The sequence below is a fragment of the Metopolophium dirhodum genome, chromosome 6 (assembly GCF_019925205.1).
Source record: "Metopolophium dirhodum isolate CAU chromosome 6, ASM1992520v1, whole genome shotgun sequence".
Classification (NCBI taxonomy): Eukaryota; Metazoa; Arthropoda; class Insecta; order Hemiptera; family Aphididae; genus Metopolophium; species Metopolophium dirhodum.
Genome location: NC_083565.1, coordinates 1,178,353 through 1,199,906, shown reverse-complemented (window position 1 = coordinate 1,199,906; position 21,554 = coordinate 1,178,353). Strand labels below are relative to the sequence as shown.

The window sequence follows — 21,554 nt, the reverse complement described above, 5'->3', positions numbered from 1 at the left end:
ACAATATTTATTGAGAATTTGATGAAGTATTATACATATGTATTGTCACCCACTGAAATGACGCACGATGATATTACACCCACGCCTAAATTACCGCGATGTATTTACGTGACACCGCTGCGGAGACGCTACTTATTTGGCAGGATGATGCAACTATGTGAAAAGAGAGAGAATTGGAGGACCTCAACTTAATATTGCAAATGTCATGTTCCAATGTCGTAGTGTCTTTGTTTTTGGCTTTAAAATTTGATAGTTGGAATTTTTTAATTTTTTTAATGACCTCTGTTTATTTAAAAATATATCCCCCAATTGTGTTTTAGTATTTTTCTTTAATCATTTTGTATTTAAGTCAATTTTACATAGCACATACATTCTTACCACTACAACCGTCTACTGTTAAAATTTAAAAAATTAAATATAAAATAAGTATAATTGTAATAACGGGGGAACAGACCCACTGCAGTGTCATATTTATATATGTGACGACGGTGATACTTGATTACCTCAAATAATGCGTATACCTATTGTTAGTCATAAATTGTCATTTACCATATCGCAATCGTGCCTATATTGTTTGAACTTTGAAGGCAAGCCGAGTAAAATTATTATTACAATATACATATTATTATGCCCAGCAACCAGCAAAACGAAAATTCGCCCTACGGTGTGTAGTGTGTACTGTGTATAATTCCAATGTAATACGGCGTAATGAATAGGCAATATAGGTGCATTGCTGTACAGAACCTAATATTATTGTGTTAGCGATCCCGCCCACATAAATAAAATTGATATAATAATATTATCTATTGGTGCCTGGTGGGTGTGTTAATTATTATTATTAAATTATATAACTGTTATTCCCGTTAAGTGTATTTTTGAAGACAGAATGACAAAATCAACGGAAGCCTTAACACAAAGTCTGGATTACCAACGTATTCAATATTGAAACATTAATTTTGCATTTTTGATATTTTTTGACATAAATCAAGAAAGCCCAAAATCGTTCTCTTATACAATGATATTATATCATATTTATTACAATCTATTATACATTGACCTACTTGTAACCTACTGTACAGCAGAGTGACATCCGCTTACCCGTTATTTTCTTAATATTTATTTTATTTGATTATTTTAGTATAATACGAGATATGCCCATTTCAATACAATACTGGGAACACTTTAAATAGGTATTTAAGCAGTATTAAGCACCTACTATTTTTGATTTCTGTAAATTAAAGCTATTTACACAAATTGTATGAATTTATTTTTATATTTAATCATGTAAATTGTTGTAAATTAATTATAATAATTAAAAATACCTATAGTGCTTACTTTTCAATAAACCTTGATAGATTTTTACACTTTTTAAATTTTGATTTTTTAGATTATTAAATGTACAGCCCTAATACTTATGAATAATGATTCAACGATATGGATTCTGTATAATATAGGTAATACTTATACAGGTATCAACATGACCAATACGAGTTATAACCAAACGTACTCCTGTATAAATAATAAATCATATTAATTATATATAGGGTAGGTATGTCTGCTATCGTATCGTGCGATAAAATATATCATAGTACCTATAAATATTGGATGACTCTTATAACAGTTGTCAGTCATGATGAGGATCAGGGTGGAATGCATATATTTTAACAAGTCTAGTTGTCAATGGCGGAAACAAGTATAATTAGTAAAGACTGAAAATTGATTTGAATTTATATAGTTTTGACAGAAAAGCTCTCTGAAACTTTGATACTGATATTCGTTATTTATACACCCTATAACTCAAATGCCGTGAGTTTAGTGTTTGTTCAATAACCGCAATTTATTCGGGTGTAGTTTATTACAAAACCCATCACCACTCCTTCACAATTATAATTATTTATAATTATGCCGTAAGTACCTACCTACGCGTGAATCGTAGTATACTATTATATTTACTATAGATGCACTACTTGAGTGCATAAATAAACATATTATATATTATCAATCATCATTGTATATTTAGTAATAAACTACCTATTATAGTCTCGTATACCTAGGTGCAAATTAGCGCCCTTAGATACATTAATAATAGTACAGTCACTCTTCAGACATTTTTAAAATTCTCACTGCCATTTTTTTTCTCTCCTATATAGGCTAGCCTTAATATTAACTATAATTTATAGGATATTATGTATTTTATATTTTCATTATTATTATAAGTAATTTTATTTTTATAAATGTTTATAACATAATATAATATCTCAATTACCCAAACTGTTTCTTCCAAAATCCACCATTGATGAAAGTTTGTGTAACTATATCTTAGAAAAAATATTACCAAGCCATTCTTGTATAGTTAAAAATTAAGATAAAACCTTTTCGCAATGCACTCCAAAGTTGAGATATAATAGTGGGTAACTACTTGATATGATCACTAACATAGCTGCAGACATTTAATAAATATTATATAAAAATAAAATAATATAAATACCTTACCTATACAGGGTATAACAGGAAGACTTGACAAATGAAATAACTTTTGTTCTAATCAATATTTTAAATATTTTTTTTTATATATAATTTACAGACTCTTGCACTAGAGTGCGGCTCTTTCGATTTCAAGTTGCGACACTCCAGTTCCATAAAAAAAATTTATTATTTTATTATCAAAAAAAAAAAAAAATGTCTATGTGTTTCTGTTGCTTTTAGAAATTTAAAATAATACACCCCAAAAATAACTTAATAGTGTATCTGAATTTGCTCATTGCACATCAATAAACGATGACAGCAGAGGAGTAGTATTGTTCACACAGAGCCTCCTCTGCTATCGGTTATACAGGGGTAAAAGGGTAAGCGGGTGTTACTCTGCTGTACAGTAGGAAAATATAGCATTGTATACGAAAAACAATTCTGAGCGGAGAAAGTTTGTCAGCATAGGATATTTTATATTATATTTGTATTGTTATTAATATAATAATATGGTAGCTGATAATTTGAATTGATTTTATTTGTATATAATAATTTACTTTAGAATTTTCAAGTAGCTACAAACAATAATAAATTACTACACGAAAGTAAAATAGTTATTCTTCTGTTAAATATCTAAATTCAACCAAATTTTAACTTAAAATAACTATAGAATCCATTGTTTATTCCTGTATCTAAAGAAATCTCAACAGTCAACCACATACCTAATTATAGATTCTCGGCATGGTTTCCGCCAGCTGGCAAATCAATCATCAACAGCAGCATTGATGAAACACCTATACTTACAGTTTTGAGGTTAATAGTCAAGTTGACACAATTTTTACCGATTTAAAAAATATTAACGCTTAGGTTTTCGGTGACAGTAATGAACGCTGTCCGTGATTCGACGCAATCGGATTGCATACCTGTTGCCGTGACCCGGCCATCCCACAATGTCCGCTATCCGACGATTGCCTACCCGGATAACTGAGGTGACTGACCTGCTAGACACCAAAAAAATAGCGGCGGCTATATGATTTTTTTACGGAATTTCAAATTTCCGGTGGCGTTTTCGAAAAGCCTCTGTCACAGACTTTGTCCGCTACGCCGTGACCCGGCCGTCCGGATGGCCTGCCCGAGCTACCGCGTCGAACCACAGTGGTCCTAATCTTATCACAGTTCCTTATCACTAGACCTCCTTATCACCCACCAACCGTCTAGCTCGAGACCGACGACCGGACCACAAGACCACTGCAGCTTCCGACATCGACAACACTCAGGGCCAACACCGGGGGGTTTGGGGGGTCTCCCCCAGCGACGCTCGGAGAGCTAGTTTAATTATAAACTCAATATATTTAAAATAATTCATTCTATGTATACCTTTCAAATAAATATCTACCAGCCCACTAAATCCAAAATAAATTGTCAGGTGCAGCGAAAGCAGCATTCGCTGCACCCGTGCACACGCCTATGGGTTTAATGGTTCAAACCTAAACCTGAAAGTTTTCAAACAATATTATTTTTCGACATGCAGCTATTATATTATATATAAATTATACTATTATTTTACCCATGTAAGATTCAATTTTGAATTTTTTAAATATTATTTTTTATTAACTATTTGACTAAATTGACGTCCGCACGTTCTACACAATACATATTATATTATTATTATTTACAATATTCTTGTATTGGTTTTGGTCGTTTATGTCGTATCCGCCGGTGCAATGCGTTAGGTATTATATGATTTATTTAGCAGATTTCGTCGCCTTTAGGGTTTGATTACTTAAATTGGAACATATTACAAAATCCGTGTAGCGTTTATACTGCAGGTCCACGGTCATTATACTTTGTATAATCGACTAATGAGTTTTTTATTTAAAATATATATTTTAACGATTTTTTTAGTCGTTGAATCTGTAACAATTGATTATACACTCGACAAAACGAAAAAAAAAGATATTTTTTTGTTCAATCAAAATATGTTTATTAATTATAAAACGAAAATAGAAAAAAAATGTATGAAAAACAATTTTCAAAAAAAATAGCCCATTGGCTAAAAAAAAATATTTATATAAAATTTTACACAATATTATGCGTTTATGATAGAAAAAAAAAAAATTATATGTGAACAATTTAACGAAATTTAAAAAAAAAATACGACGGACAGGATAGACACAATAAACAAGGGGGGGAGAATGCGAGATGGCGATTGGTGCCGAAATGCAGTGTTGCTGGCCACTGGTCACCTCTGCACGTTCTCCGACCTGTCCCGCGGGTTGACGAGTTTCGTTGGCGCGTTTGCTCGGCCGCTTGACGACCTTGCCCAGCCGGCGGGGCCAGACCGAGACGGCCATGGGAGCGACTACGGTTGACGGCGACGGACGACGGCTAAAGCGCGATGTCGTGCGCGTCGACGGTCGACGGCGCGACGACTCGGCCGACGGACGGCGAAGACCAAGACGCGGAGCGAGCGAAGTGAGATTTTGTGCTGCGGAACCGGTGGGGACGAGCGAAACGGCCGATGTGGGATGACCGCTGGGCGAAAATGCGAGAGTCAGCGGACCACAGCGCGATCCTTGACTCTCGGTAATTTTCGCCCTGGCGTTGTCCCTTCGGCCGCGTCTTCGTTCCGCCGCCGCGGTTAAGTCGCGCACCGCCAGACCCTGTGAAACAGTTAAGTTTCCGCGAGTCCGGCGCCGCTGACGTCCCCGTGTTCCTAGCACGCAAATCTCCATACCACTCACCCCGTGCCGAAGTCTCCGCCGCTGCCGTCGTACCGAGTCGCCATCGCCGTCGCACCGAGTCGGTGTACCGTCGGGGCGGAATCGTTGCCCGCGCCGGTACCTCTACTATATAGCCGCCGTGTCGTCGCCGTCTTCCGTCGCCGCCGCTCCGCGTGACCGTAACTGCAGCCGGGCGCTCGCCGAGCCGCCAGAGGGTCTCGCGCGTCAACGACGACCGAGCGCGCTACGCCAGCGGAACCCGTCGCGCCGTGGGTGGTCGGAGAACGTGCGCGGGTGACTTACCGCCGCGCACCGTCCGTGCTCTTTCTCGCATTCTCCCCTCCATTCCGTCGCCGTCATCCTGTCCGTCGTCTTGAGCCCAGGGGCGAGCTGCGGACGGCTTCTCATCGGCGGCAGCACATACCGCGGAAAAAGCGTCTGACGCCTTTCCACCTCGTACGACGAAGTGGACCGCAGTTCCCGGGTGTGCTGCCGCCGGGTATCCAGCCGTCCGAACAGCTCACCAAAACTATTCCTCACAGCTATACCCCTGGCCGGCTCGATGTTCTCATCATCCAACACGTTGTCTGGTCGCAAAACGTCGTCGAGCGGTCCGCCCTCGGGAGTCGGAGTGGGATCGACAGGCCCCGACTCCGAGGACGGCGCGTCCCCACACGACGACGACGCACAAATGTTCGCCAGCTAAACGGAATGATCCTCTTCTGCTTCCGAAATTTTCGAAACACCTCGACGTTCTCGTCACACTCCTTCCCATCTGCGCCTCCAAGAATCGGATTTTGTCCATCCGAGATCCGACTCCGGGGTCTGATCGTCGCCACTTGCAGTAGTGCGACCGAATCAATGGCAGACAGAAGAAGGGTGACTAGACGCACGAGGTATTCGTCGCTTTCGTCAACGTAAGTGCCTTCCATTTTGTTGACTGCGGTGTCTTCTAAGGTTTCGAGTAATATGACGTTTGCCGCGTATAGCGTGCGATGTTGTAATAGTTAGTTGCCATATTTTATTTTTCCGGTGAAGATAATTTGTACGTGCACGTTCGGATGATTGAGAATTGGTAATGAGCTAAATACAATTAATATTTCAACGCAGAGACCGATCTCCGAGAAAATCTCCCAGACGACGTGTATTACCTACTAGCCAGCTATAGTTTGTTTATCTTTCTCGTCGGCCCGCAGCATTAGAAGAATTTCGAGCGCGTTAATTTTTTTTAACACCATTATTGTTAGATATAGGGATTGATCTTATAGATATAAAAAAGAAAAAATGTTATGAATTTACAACTCAAAATAATTTTCTCAACCTTCTAACTTTAGACGCTCATTATCTACTATTGTGGATTTACACTCAACTTTTTTTTTAACTTCTACTAACAGCAACTTACGAGTACCCTTGTATTAAATTTTCAGGTTTTTGACCGTACATATCCTGTATAATATAATTAGTAATTAATAATTATACAATATATGTAGGTTGTAGATATAGGTATTATATTATTATAATTTATAAATTATTTAATATTGGTCATAGATATTAAATGTTTTGACTCGATTAAGAGCTGAGACGGTCTGTCGGCCTAGAATATTTTATATTAAGAGAGGATGTCAGCGCAGCTATATTTCGGTATAAAAACATGTTTTCGAAAAATAGAGTAATATACTTAGCGTAGTACAACCTATAATCAAAATTAAAGAACACAACATTATCTAGGGAATGACATATCCGTTTGGCTTTTTATAAGTTTTTAACAGAAATACGATATTTTTATGTTGTCAAAAATTGTAATTTTTTAATCTTAAATACCTATCGTTTCAGTTGTTTAATCTACAAACGGATATGTCATGCCCTAGATAATGTTGTGTTCTTTAATTTTGATAATATGGGATTTTTCTCTAAAATCACTCTAAACCTTTGTATTTGTCATGTTTTGTAGGCATGTTTTTTGTTGTCGAATTTAATTTTTCATCCGTAATGTGCTAATCCACCTAAGAACGGCGACGACCACTACTACAAACGGCGGATTCGGTCGCGTCTAGCACGCACGATCTTAATTCTTAATTTAAACTAATCAGATTTCTAGGAATAAATCCCCATTACGATATTACCACAGAATATATCAAATAATAATTTCATATATTCTGTGATATTACCAAGATATTATGAAATAGTCATATTGTCATAATAATTATTATTGTGATGTTTCCAGTCTAGTTTAACTAATGAAGGATATTATTATAAATATTTACCACTTCCAGCCACTAAACCAAACCACCTATGTGATTAATATTAGAAAAAAAAATTATAATATTTATATAAAGTACAAAATATAATATAATATTCTGAATGTCTAATACTTGTGCCTTATCCATAGTTAAAAATCGATGGTAAAGCGTACCATCAGAAAAAAATTACTAGGTCTTTAGTTAAAAATCGGTGGTCCATCCGTACAGATAGGTAATATTGATTTTATTACTACTTTAGAATTTGAATTTACTTGCTGAAATGTAATATAAGTTCCTAATACCTATAATGGCTATAATATAGTAAACTATAACATCTATAAAAATATTTTACCATTTTTACCCAAAAACAAAAGCACTGAAAGCATCTGTACCTTTATTGACAGATTTTTCTATTAAACTGAGGTTTAAGTAATAATAACTTATACTATTTTATTATATTTTCAGTATTATTATAATTATCTTAGTTAATAATTAATAAAAATGATTTGTTTGTTTGTTAATTTAGATAAACTGTTCCTATGTATATTACAATATTATATAATATGTAGATATATATTATATAATTATTATAATATGCTAGTCATATTCAATGTGTTATTTATATTATGTTAGTGATATTATTGGTTTCTATTTTTTATATTGCCATTGTAATTACGTTTCTATTTCAAAGAGAAAAACTAATAAAAAGAAAAATGAGGAAGTTATATTTATTATTTGTATTGCAATTAGAAATACAACTGAAAATTCAATGTTGAAATGTGGATTTATACACATCATCGTAAAATCAATACATTTACCGCTCTACTCAGAATCTAAAATTTATATGGATTTTTTAAAAACCAATTATTATCTTCACAAGCTTAAGAATAGATTAGGAAAACACACGGGCATAACTAGGATAAATAGTTACTGGGTTCTAGAAAATCAAAGTTTAAAATAAACTATAAAGTAAAAGCATCCAACTGTATACGCCTATTATGCAAGGTTAGGTATACCTACTGGCTACTTATAATTTAAATAGACGCAGATAATGACAGCAATGGCTACGAACATAGTCACCAGTACAAGTCCTTAACTCAAAAGTTATTATCCAATCACATAGAACAATTTATAGTTACCTCAATTTTTACTTTTTAGGTAGTTAAATGTAGTTTTATGTTTGTAATAAAATAAAATCGAAACTAAATGGGCATTGTTAACATCATAAAAAAATTAAATAGAAAGTGACATTTCATATTAAGTTTTAGACCTCAAGATATTATTCAGTTTCCCTCAGACTTACAAAGTATACTTAAACAAATTAAAAATTATGTTTAATTCTTGAAATGAATATAATGAAAACAAATTATTTGCCGTAATTATATATGGGATGGATGATTCAAAATAAAGGACAAAAGTGTTGTTAGAATATTTTGTCAGGGCACTCGGATGCTTGATTCAAATACAGGGCCACAGGGGTATGGGATACTTAATTTAAAATGTAGATAATTTGATTAAATCCATTGGTTACAGTAGACATTTTTATCACAAAAGTGAGTCAACTCAGATAATTATGAAGATAATGTATGAATAAGACAGTTAAGATTAGAGTAGGATCTTAAATAAGTAACTTAATTTACTATAAAAAACATTATATTTTCCACACATAAATAGTGGATTACATACTATCGATATCTACTTTAAATAACTTCAATATCAATCGAAACAACTACCTATATTGAATTTCAAATGTACAAGATATTATGAGTATAATAGTGTATAATATTACAAGAATTATGCTAACAATATTGTATGTTAAGACATGTGAAAAAATAATTTGTACGAAGCTTAATTAATAACATCCAGGAAAAGGCTCTGGTCGGTTTTTGCGTAGAACAAAATTAATCTTGCGCTTCATGTCTTCATCGTATATGGCTTTACATTTCTCGTAATTAATTCTCCTTCTCATTTGAGTTGGTTTTTCATAGAACATTGTTCTTCTGTACTGATCCAAGAAACCTTCAGAACCCATTATACGGTTCAGAACACGGCAGGCTTCGTCCACATTTTCATTCCGCACCAACACAGTCCTCGAAATGAATTTTAAATGTTTCATAGCTAATGTGAATTATTCACACTGTAACAATATTAGTTATTAGTACTTGTTACAATTTTCTAATAATAATTAAAACTTTTTATTAACTCGATATTTCGATTGGAAACTTGGCTAAAGCATGCTTAAGTCTAAAGCTAAATATTTAATATAATATATTTTAAAAATCAAAAAATAATAAAAGTTAAAAATCACAAAATATTATGTGATAAATAGATAAATAAATCATATTATCACTGTAAGACAGTGCTACCACAGACTATAACGTTTACCATCTGACTGCACTAGTGCACACTACACGTGAACACTGATACCCCGCCATGACCATAGAACAAAATATTAGTCATGTAACTCCTACCGGCTCCGCTTCAATTTTCTTCAACAGCATCTTTTCTGGAAACTACCTAGTTGGTACTCTGGAGAGTCAAAAGTAAAAAACTACCAAAAGTTTTCAAAAGCGTCAGGAACATGTGCGCAAATAGGGGGTTACCCCCCCCCCCAAACACAAACGCTTTTTTGCGCATATGGTCAGGAAAAATTGAGATATTTACACAAAACTAGTTTTTAAAAATCAATTTTGTTATTTAATGTAGGTAACTCTAAAAAAAATAACAGCAAATATATGAAATGTTCACTGATTGTTCATATTATCAATTTCTATGCACCTTACAATTTTCGAAATATTGTGACTCTATTTGTGTTACTTTATACTTTATAGTCATGAGAAATTTTCGAATTTTATTGGTTTTCTTAAAAATTATTGTCGATAAAAAAAATAAAACTCTCAATAATATCTTTTATGATTTCACTCAATATTTTTACAAATGAATAACAATATATAGGTAGGTATGCGTTTGAAATAAATAATACATTTATTTATAATAAATTTAAGTGCAACTGAGTACCTACTGACATACGCGTAAAATATGTTTAGTACTGTATATTATAATATTATAGTACCTATAAGAGATTACTGTTTAACTAACTACAATAATAGTACGATATTATATAATATTATATATATTATTATACGACTATATAGAAAATATTACGTAAATAAATATAGATACGAAGAGGATACGTAAAGAATTTGGCAACTGTATAAAAATGAAAGTAATATAAACACTTTATTCATTGATTAATAATTTAAATAGATTTAGAAAAATGTCCGTTGATTGGTGGCTCATCGGCGGCATAGTTGGACATTTCTTGAGGAATCACCGCACTTTCTTCAATACCTGTACAAGGGCGGCACATGCATTCCAGTGGAGCTTTTGTAGTTACCTATTGGAAAATAATATAATGAATTTATAGATATATTATATTGGATTATTGGCATACTAATTTATTAATGTGTATTAAGTATTCTATACTCATTAATTTCTAAAGCACAAAATATTTAATTTATTAATTATTTTTTGGTATAGGGGTTTGCTTTTTAAAAAAAAAGTAGTTTTTGTTAAAACCGTAAGAAATCATCAAAACTGCGTTAATTTTTTATAGTGTTGGTCTCATAATTAAATAATTAAGAAGTCCGATGCTGTGCTGACTATTATTATTATATATAACAATAAATAATAATGTAAATTGTAGAGTAATTTTTATGGTAGGTACCTATGTGTACGACATTGAATATAATATGATTATGCGGTTATTATTTTTTTTTATATAATATTCAACAATAGTTAGATTGAACTCTAATTTTTAGTTTGATTTAAAATAATGGTTGAAAAAATACTGAATACATTTATATATGTACCTATATTATTAAATTTATAATTTTAAAATTGTATTCCTCGAAATAAGTTTTTGAAAAAAAATATCAACGTCACTATATAGAAACTACTTATTACATATTTTAGTAGCATGTGATGCACAGCTTTAGTATACGCACACGGCATAGTCATACACCTCATAATTTCACCAATATCAGAATTCTAAAATTTGTATTGCCTGACATAGTGACATTACTCATTATTGTATTATAATGTTATAGATAGGGATAACGGATAACATCTATCAATAAAGTGAAGAACTACCACATAGGCCGGATGTTGAGGAGGAGATTCGCAAACTGTGATCGTACTGGATCGTCTGTGATGATAGGTATCACCTATAGTTCTTGATACCCCGTTCCCCGTATATCTAATATTTAAAACTTATTTGTCTATATATATACATAAATACTAAATAGTATATATACCATGCACGTAATTGCTGGGTAACAACTAACAATGAATGCGAAAAACACCATTGACCATTTTATGTAGGTATAAAGAAAAGACCCTAAGCCCCCCGCGCGCTACTTAAAATATTTATTTAACGCGTATAATAGTGTATTTATAGAATTTATATCATGATCATGAAGTATAAACCTACCTTTCTAAATTTCTTTTCGCCTTGTTTGGCTTTTGGACAAAAGAGCGATACCGAAGCTTCTCGTTCCCCACTCTCCTGACAACACATGCAAGACCTTTCCATTTGCCATATTTTAGACCCAGAAACCTTGTTAAAAAAACAAAACACAATTGCATATATTTACAAAATTATCATTATTATTTAAAAAAGTTTTTATTCAGAACACTCATTTACTTGTAGGTAGCTGCTGCAGCGACCTGTACATGCAAATGATGGTATTGGCTTAGGTACACATCCTGGGTACTGTAGGACATGGATGACGGGCGTTACTTGGCAGTCGTCGCTAGACCTAGCGGTGACGACCACCCCGTTACCGTTATCAGCAAAGGCCATGCTACACATAGCCAATACTGTCAGATATCCTGAAATGTCAAGAAAATATAAAATATTTATAAATTGGTAATGGAATATTATAGAATGGAAATAAAAAAGTTTATAGAAAATTAATTCGTATTACTAACAGTTCTAATACATGTATGTTAGGGTGTCCCTTATTAACTATAGAACATTTTTGTTAGTCTCGTCCCCACAATGTGTGTGTATGCATAAATAAATGAGCTATAGCTTTGTATACAAAAAGTTTCAAGTCGATCTGTTAAGCGGTTAACCGCCGAATTGAATTTGAAATTTGAGTACATAAATAAAATAATTTGTGATTTAAGGTTATATTTTATAAATAATATTACCATACATTTTTATAAATACATATTACACATAAGTAGATACACAATAATAGAAATGATTAGATAATTTAGACATTACAAACATCGTGTAAATATAAATATTTATCTTATTTTTTCTAGACAAGAACTGCTATGGATTACGATTCACAAGTTTAATATATTTGTATTAATAATATCGTGGTAGATGGTCGTGTTTATTTCGGTGTCTGATTGGTTACCTAAGTACCTACGATGCCCTTCCTTTTTTGTGATTTTTTGTGAATATGTTTAGAAAATTACAAGCCGATGAAAAATTATTTTGATTGGGTCAGTATCCACTCAAATATATATTTAACGTTTAAACCTCGAAAATCTTAAAATTATTCATAGTTATACTCACTGAAAAATTCCTGGTTGATGGTAGACATTACGACTCAAAGATCATACTGTGAATAATCTTGCGAGTGGCAGTCTACTTTGAAGGGCTCGGACTTCCGACATTTATGATTTATGAACAGAAATAGGCCTCCTGGGGTCTAAACATGGTTTATGAATTAGATTGCTCAGTCGGCTGCTAGCTCCCGAAAAACACGTACACGTAGAATCATTTAAATCTAGACGGTTCGTTGGCGTCAAAAATTGAAAGGCTTCTGTAAAATATTATGTATAGTATAATAAACATAGACGACAATTAATAACTAGAATTTTTATTTTTCCGAGAATAAAGTATTTGGAAAATGGTTGTGATGTAAACGTTATTATATTATATAGCTTTGCACTATTTTCAGTATTTTACAGATATATATAAAAAAATCAAATAAAAATATTAACTTGTAGGAATTGGATTCTAGTTAGGAATGTTAAGATTGGATTGTAATTTAAAATGTAAAACATAAAATACATTAAGCATAAACAACCATCAATATAATATGTGCCGACAAATACAACGAAATATTTAGGTATAATGGTATTGATATAAATATTTATACCTGCTGTACTTAATTGAATAATTAAAGGGGCGTACTTACTGCAGTTGAGGTCAAGTGTCAATATTAATTTAATTTTATAAATAGGTAGTTATTTTGTTCAATATAATATATAAATATAAAATATATTTAATTAAAATTGTTATGTAGACATGTAGGTAGTTCATATTTTCATAAGCCATACTCAAACTTACGTAGGGATATTATTTGGTTGTAATGTAAATTATTTGCAAATTATTCAAATTAGATAGGCACTACATTATAGGTAGCTAGTCAATATTTTTTAATATCATCTAGGTGCCTCCTACCTATACGAAATTACAAAATATTATTTCGCTTTTTAATAACGGTTACTGTTAGCTATATTTTACTATAAGATTTATCAGTTATTATTTATTAATAATAATGACAAATGTATATCAATAATGTGTAGGTATAATAGTCAATAAGTACAATATACATATTTCATCAATGATAATTATGGCTGTAACCAGGGTTAGGCAGTATCTTCGATACAAATATCTTATATAGATACAATCTTTGTATCTTGATACAATTATTTGAAGTATCTTGTATCGCATTTCAATTGTTTGAAGTATCGAGTATCTTGTATCGCAATACATATTTAGACAATGTATCGAGAAGGTATTTCATAAAATAATTTTATCGAAAGATACTCGATACTCTATATAGTTCTGCTTTTTACTATCAAAATTAATATTTAATATTAAATAAAGTATTATTTTAATATTTAATATAATTTAATATTTATTTTACGAATACAAATTCAGATAATTTTAATAGTCACGGGTGATTTTCTGTAGGCTGTAGCTTGTTGGAAATTATTTTGCATCTCATTATCGATAAATAAATAATAATACCTAATATATATAGTTATATACTTTAATACTTACCTATATACCCGTGACACACGCACGCATTGAATGGGACTTTACGTCTTTATTGTACGTATCTGTACCTTATTAGATATCTATAAAGTAGGTAATGTTTTTATTATTTTCTTTGCCGTTCCCTTTACTTAACAAAGTGGCCATCACCACAATAATAAATATAATTTTTAAAAACCTGTGACTAATTTTTTTCAAATGTATCTAGTATCTAGTATCGCGATACTCCAAAGCCAAGTATCTATTATTGCGATACTGATTTTTGAGTATCTTGTCCAACCCTAACTGTAACTAAAAAAAAAAGGTGGGAAAATGGGTGTCACTCTGCTGTACAGTAGGTTACAAGGGGTCCACTGTAATGGATGGTGTTAAATTTGAATTCAATGATATAATATCATAAATCATTGTATAGGTAATAAAAACGATTCTGAGCGAAGACGGTCAGTCAGCCAATGATATTACTAAGTGTATTTGATGATATTATTGTGAATTTCGTAATTTATATAATACAACCTATTTACGAGGAACCTTGTTTTAAATTTTAAATTCTTAAAGTTGAACATTTTATAAATTTTTAACTACAAATTAATAACTAATAAAAATTATTAAACTTTAAACTTGATAAATTTTGTCGAAATTCTAACTTAAAATGCTTATACGAAAAATTGTGCCTTTGTTTTTTAAATATTTTTCAACTGCTAAAGTAACAATATATCAGGAGCCTTGTATTAAATTTTTAAACTTTTTTACCCAACTAATAACATTTTATTGACATTCGTAGAAAAAAACTGGCTAGGACCTACCTAATAAGAGTTGTAGTATGATTAACTACACTGTCTACTAATTTTATATTTATATATGTAGTAAGCTTTTATCCTTTTCACAATTAAAGTGTACCTAATCTTTATGTCTTAGGGTACATCATAAATCATAATATATTATTCTGTTTTTAACTATATTTTAACATTTCAAGTTTTATTTAGTTTTATAGTGATTAAAATACAAATTATAGGTGGCAGCCACTAGGTACCATCAAATATTCAAATTTATATGTAGCTATAACTATATTTATAAGTGGATTCCATTGCTTATTGGGAAAGGACCAATTCAAATTATTACATTACATTATACATTTATAGTTATTATATAAATTTAATTTATTTTATACTTAGAATATTTATTATTTATAATAATTCGAATATTTTTTTACTTCGTTAGTAAGTTATATTTACTTTTATAAATAAAATCTGTTAGTGGCATATTTTGTTTCGACATCACAAATGTTATATTACAAGACCCCCTAGGGATAAGTTAAACCACCCTCTCTGTCCAATAACACTTATATTTGTTTAAAGTGGAAGCTTTAATATACACTCTAGAGGTCATAAACAGTTTTGTCGTGAACGTTAACAGTCTCTACTAACTGATCAGTCCCTGATCTGGATTACTTCAATAAACTTTATTGGCAACTATATTGTGTAAGTACTTATTTACTTATACTGTGTGTAAAAAATCATTTTGTCACATTTTAATTTTTAACTTAATACTTATTAGCCATTATGTACACGACTCAATTGTTTATCATCTCCATCGCAATTATTATCGTACATAATAACGTACTTGCAGAAGATAACCCGGAAGAATGTGAGACTTTGCCTTCTGAATTGCATATCATTAAAGGTACATTTTAAAGTTTTATTTAAAACCAATCTAACATAACAATATGTAACAGTTGTATAACACAATACTGTTTATTACGTTTAGAGGAATTTGACGAACTTGGACGACTTCAGAGGACATGTAATGGTGACATAGCAGTGAACAAGTGTGAAGGAGCGTGCAATTCACAAGTACAACCTAGTGTCATTACTCCTAGTGGATTCCTAAAAGTTATTATTATTTCATAATTTAATAAAATATATATGTTTAGTATTTTTATGCTTTTAATTTTAGATTCTGAGCGGAGAGATGAATGTATTGATTTTACAATGTTGTGTAATTTTTTGGTGTGTAGGTCATTACGCAAGATGTCAGGTTACCTTTTGGAAAATGTTTCGATTTTCAACTTTGAAGGTGGTTTTTGTTAGAAAATTGAATCTAGTTGGTATACTTTGCGGGATCAAAAGTTAAAAGTGTAATATCCAGTATTTTATAGGCGGGGGTATAGGGGAAACGGGAATTTTTAAACACGAAAATGTTTCACTTGGTCAAAAAGCTTGAAAATATAAAATTTAACACGAGATTCCCAATAAGTTGTTATTATATTTATATAAAAATATTGCATGAGCACGATTATCTTATACCTATGTATTTGAAGTTTAAATTTTGTATACCTAGGTAGTCAAATATTTATGAAATGTACAATTGTTATGTCTAAAGGACAAGAGTTGACAATTTAATACAAATTTCCTCATAACTCATAAGTAGTTCAAAGTTTCATACTGAAAACAAAAAATCTAAAAAATAAATATCCACACAATTTTTTATCGTAGATATTTAATGTCCAAATTAGAACAAAAATAGTTATTTATAAACAAAGAATAACGATTTTAGTTATTTTATTATGATTTAAAAATATTATTTGTGGAGACTTGAAACTTTTAACGTATACCTTTTACTATAGTTTATATTATACACAATGACATTTTTAAATGCAATTTTTTTCGGAAAAAATAAATACAACCTACCTACTGCAGTATAGGTATATATTAGTATATTACTAATAGTAAAATAAATTACATCGATAGCACTATAGCAGTATAAAATATATAGGTACCATAAAATATTAGTCACAGGCCGTCATCGTTCAGAATCATTTTTCGTATGCAATGATGGAATATCATTTAATTCATATTTAACGCATGTATATATTACAGTAACTTACTCTATAGGTAACGAGGTACACTCGATACCAACAATAAATAACTGCAATACAGCAGCGCGATTACATACAATCCCTCTTTTTAAAGTTAGGTAACTCGAAATGTCTAATATCTATTCGATATGCCTATTGCCTATATGGCTATATCTAAAATTCATATTAGTTATAATGTTTATTCATAAATAATAATAATTGTACGCTTATTATATTACATATTTACATAAAATATTATCATTATCAAATACGAACAATTGAAGAACAGAATTATAGACTAATCTATGATGCAGCGGTCCAGCTGCATGATTTAATCTAACGTAAAATGACTTTGTAATGTTATATAATTACTCTTATATTCATGCCTAAAATTTATAATTTTACCAGGATGCTATAAGTATTTTATTTAAAAATACAATAGAAAACACATACATTATTCCATTCGAATTTATGGCAAATAACTAAAATTTAATTATCTAGAATTATTATTATTATTCGTTATCTTTATGATATTATTATCGTGATTTCAGGAATGTTATTGTTGTCGTGAAACATTTTTGAGGGAGAGAATGATCGCTCTCACACATTGCTACGATCCCGATGGCGTAAGATTGACCAGTGATAAATTGGCAACGTTGGAAGTAAAACTAAAAGAACCAGCGGACTGCAAATGTTTTAAATGCGGAGATTTTTCCGGATAAATTATGTTTTAAAATCCATATAATATGTAGCAATTTTTTCATCGTATTGTTTTAATAGTGTTGTAATTATTATTTATGAATTATTAAATATATAGGTAGTTTTAAAAATTAAGTCTCTAAACGTTTTCATGTAGGTACCTAACCTCTGTACTTGCATACAAATACCTACCTATACAATATTATACTGTTTAATGTTTATACAATTATACATTAATCGTTTCAATGTTTTATACTTTTATTTTTTGATTTAATGTAAAAGCATATTAAATAAACATTTTTAATAATACTATAATAATAAGAAAATACATATATTTACTTACCATCTATTTAAAATTCCTAGATAATTTACGAGATTTGATACTCATTAGTCACTATATAAAATAAATTATATAGAACACAATTATCTATAAATTGTAGAATTAGTAGATAATCGTGCTCTAATCTATACACCATATAGTACTATACAATACGCAGTATAATATACAGTGCCGAAATCTCACAATTTTAATAAATCATTTCGTGTACAATTAATCACCGACTGAGTCATTTAGAATTTATAACTAATTGATTAATTTATATGAATTTCCTATTAATATCCATCTCGGGTAAGTTAAATAATTTAATATTTCTTAAGGGGATTCGATACCGTGATTTTCTGTTTTTGTCTAACATACGCGTGACATAGTATTTTAGACGTGATTTTTGCCAATTGATCTATTAATGCGATAAGAATTCTGAAAACAAATTTGAATTTTTCGTCAAGTCTACTTGAAATCGACTTTCACACATGTTTGATATTATTCCCCAAATTCCTATAAATGTCATATTAAAAAAGAATATTTAAAAATAGTCGTATTTTAATTTTTGGAGAAGTTAAAATCAAAAAATCAAAAATGTGGAAAAGTCGATTTCAAGTAGACTTGACGACATATTCAAATCTATTTTTAGAATTCTTATCACTTCATTAGATCAATTGGTGTGTTTGGCAAAGAACCAGTCTAAAATCCTATGTCGCGTGTGTGTTAGACAAAAACAGAAAATCACGGTATCGAATCCCCTTAAGCTGGGTTCAAACTTTATTTTTAAAATTTTAAATAAAACATTGGCAGCATTAAACTAGTTAGAATCTATTATGTGGTGCTTTATTATTATGTTAAAAGTTTAAAGTCACGCCGACAAAACACCATATTTATATTATTATTATAATTATTTATAAATCTATCCATAGGTACTGTTTTTTTTATGTACACAAAAATATATTAAAATATAGTATATTTAGGTTTTGACTTGGTGAGGGGTCACAGGGGGCTGAGTACCCCAACTAAATTTTCAAATATTCTAGCGTACCAATATTATATACCCCTATATTTGAAAAAAATAGGATACCCGGAACATTACTTTTTTTTAGGTAGTTTACCAATTTACAAAGTTAATATATATATGTGTAATATAAATAGATATTAGATTATTCAAAGTGAAGCATAGAATGTTTGATTTTACCCTTCACCAACTTTACTGGTAGGGTAATGAGTCCAGTGTCCACTTTTTACTTTGAGAAGAGGGGGTTGAAAGAAAAACTCCAAATACTGTTTTTTATAATTGGAAAAAAAATAGGGATAAAGGTTTTTTTACATTTTTGAAAATGTATTACAAGGTTTCTCATAAATATTTACTATAGATACATACTGAAATCAAAAAATCAGAATAATATGGATCCACATTTTCATAATTTCATTAATTATGCAATGATTTATCAATGAATTCAATTTTAACACCTATACGTCATTCCAGTGACTTACTCGAACACTCGACGCTTACATGTACAGCAGAGCCGCGGTTAACTATACTTTCCCCGTTACTTTTTTTAGTTCTGACCAGAACGAGAAATTGATTGCATTATCATAAAATTTGTTTTATTTCAATGGGTAATTAGTAGGTATAAGATAACATATTTTATACATTATATGTAAAATGTTCTCAAGGCTTTAATATATAGGTCAATTAATTGGACATTTTTTAGAAAAACTAACCAGATTTGAGAGAAAACTGTGAATAACGCCGGTACATACGGTAACCTACGGCCTATACCAACTCAGAACTCTACTCACTAGATTACAGCACGTCGGCACGCCTGATAAATACCTCTAATATAAGTAACATTATACATTAATTATACCTATTAAATCAATTATTATTATCTACAGAATCTTTTTTTGCTCTTTTTCTACAAGTGATAATATTGTAATTAATTTGTTCAGAACAAAATATAAGTAATGTATAATTTCCTTAATAACTTAATGTACCTAGGTTAATGTACTATAGTACCTACTACCTAAACTATCCTACCTAGCTATTATTTATTTATATATTAGACTTATTAACTACCCATAAATTATTAATTATAAACATTGAAAATTGAAATGTATTAATACTATTTACTTATAGGTCAGATATTTTTACTTATATAGGTAATAGGTAGGTTTAGGCTAAAATCCGGCACTGTAGTTCAGGGAGGATATTGGAGATGGTAAAAGGATGTTTGCTCCCGTCGTTTCGTCCCCGTCAAAAAAGCAAGTCCTCGTCTATTATTAAGATACAACATTTGGCCCCCGGAGTTATGTGATGTTATTACTTATTTACCAACCCATAGAACGTTTAGCACCCGGTATTTTAAATCAGTACATTGAAATGGCTTTTTTTAAATTTAAATTTAAATTATTTTTAAAAAAACATACAATTTCAATATAATTAATAATTATATGTGGAGATGGCCACAAAATTTAAATTTGATTAAATAAAACTAATAACTTTTTATCAAAATATTATTTTTGGGAATTTCTAACATGTGAGATTACCAAACAAAATTATTTTGTTTGCATGGTTCGTCGACAAAGACGATAATATGAACTCCGGGGGCCAAATGTCCTATCTTTAAATCCTATCAGTCTATTTTTAAATAGACGGGGACGAAACGTCCGTGGGCTCGTTTTTTTACGGGGACAAAACGGCGGGGGTGAAACGTCCACGACCCCCCCCCCCCCCTAGACCTTTTTTTAGATTCTAAGCGGAGCGATAAATGTATTGATTTTACAATGATGTCTGTTGTTTTTTTTAATCCGTCATCACCTTTTGGGGCAGTATAAATGCTTCGATTTTCTACTTCAGCATATTTTCTTGTAGGAAAGTGAATCTAGTTGGTATTTTTGGGAAAAGTTAACCAAAAGTGAATTTATAGATTTAAAGTCGGGAAAATAAAATAATATACTAATAAAAAAAGATTTTTATGCAAAACTAGTTTTCTAAAAAATCGATTTTGTTATTTTCTGCAACAAATAACCGTGTGATAAATAAATGAAATTATCACCGAATGTTTAAATTACTATAGTTCCTTTATTTAAGCCAGGAACAAGAAACGATTTAGTTCCTTTTTAACAAGATGAACATGAACGTGAACTAATTCCT

At 31.1% G+C, this 21,554-nt stretch overlaps 2 protein-coding genes across 3 annotated transcripts; one reads left to right on the top strand and one right to left on the bottom strand.

Annotated features, from left to right (window-relative positions):
• Window positions 1-10,644: 10,644 nt before the first annotated feature.
• On the bottom strand, window positions 10,645-13,140 carry LOC132947304 (bursicon). The gene is made up of 4 exons (XM_061017560.1): window positions 13,023-13,140; window positions 12,135-12,322; window positions 11,922-12,047; window positions 10,645-10,826 (listed from the first exon to the last, which is right to left on the bottom strand). The coding sequence occupies exons 1-4, from the start codon at window positions 13,048-13,050 to the stop codon at window positions 10,689-10,691; spliced, it is 480 nt and encodes a 159-aa protein (XP_060873543.1). The 5' UTR covers window positions 13,051-13,140; the 3' UTR covers window positions 10,645-10,688.
• A 2,753-nt stretch (window positions 13,141-15,893) lies between these two features.
• LOC132946737 (partner of bursicon) lies at window positions 15,894-18,395 on the top strand. 2 transcript variants are annotated; one of them, XM_061016799.1, is made up of 4 exons: window positions 15,894-15,994; window positions 16,071-16,196; window positions 16,281-16,405; window positions 17,922-18,395. In XM_061016799.1, the coding sequence occupies exons 2-4, from the start codon at window positions 16,076-16,078 to the stop codon at window positions 18,090-18,092; spliced, it is 417 nt and encodes a 138-aa protein (XP_060872782.1). In that variant the 5' UTR covers window positions 15,894-15,994; window positions 16,071-16,075; the 3' UTR covers window positions 18,093-18,395. The 2 variants fall into 2 exon arrangements, with proteins under 2 accessions (XP_060872782.1, XP_060872781.1); XM_061016798.1 differs by lacking the exon at window positions 15,894-15,994 and having other exon boundaries at window positions 16,001-16,196.
• Window positions 18,396-21,554: the final 3,159 nt, after the last annotated feature.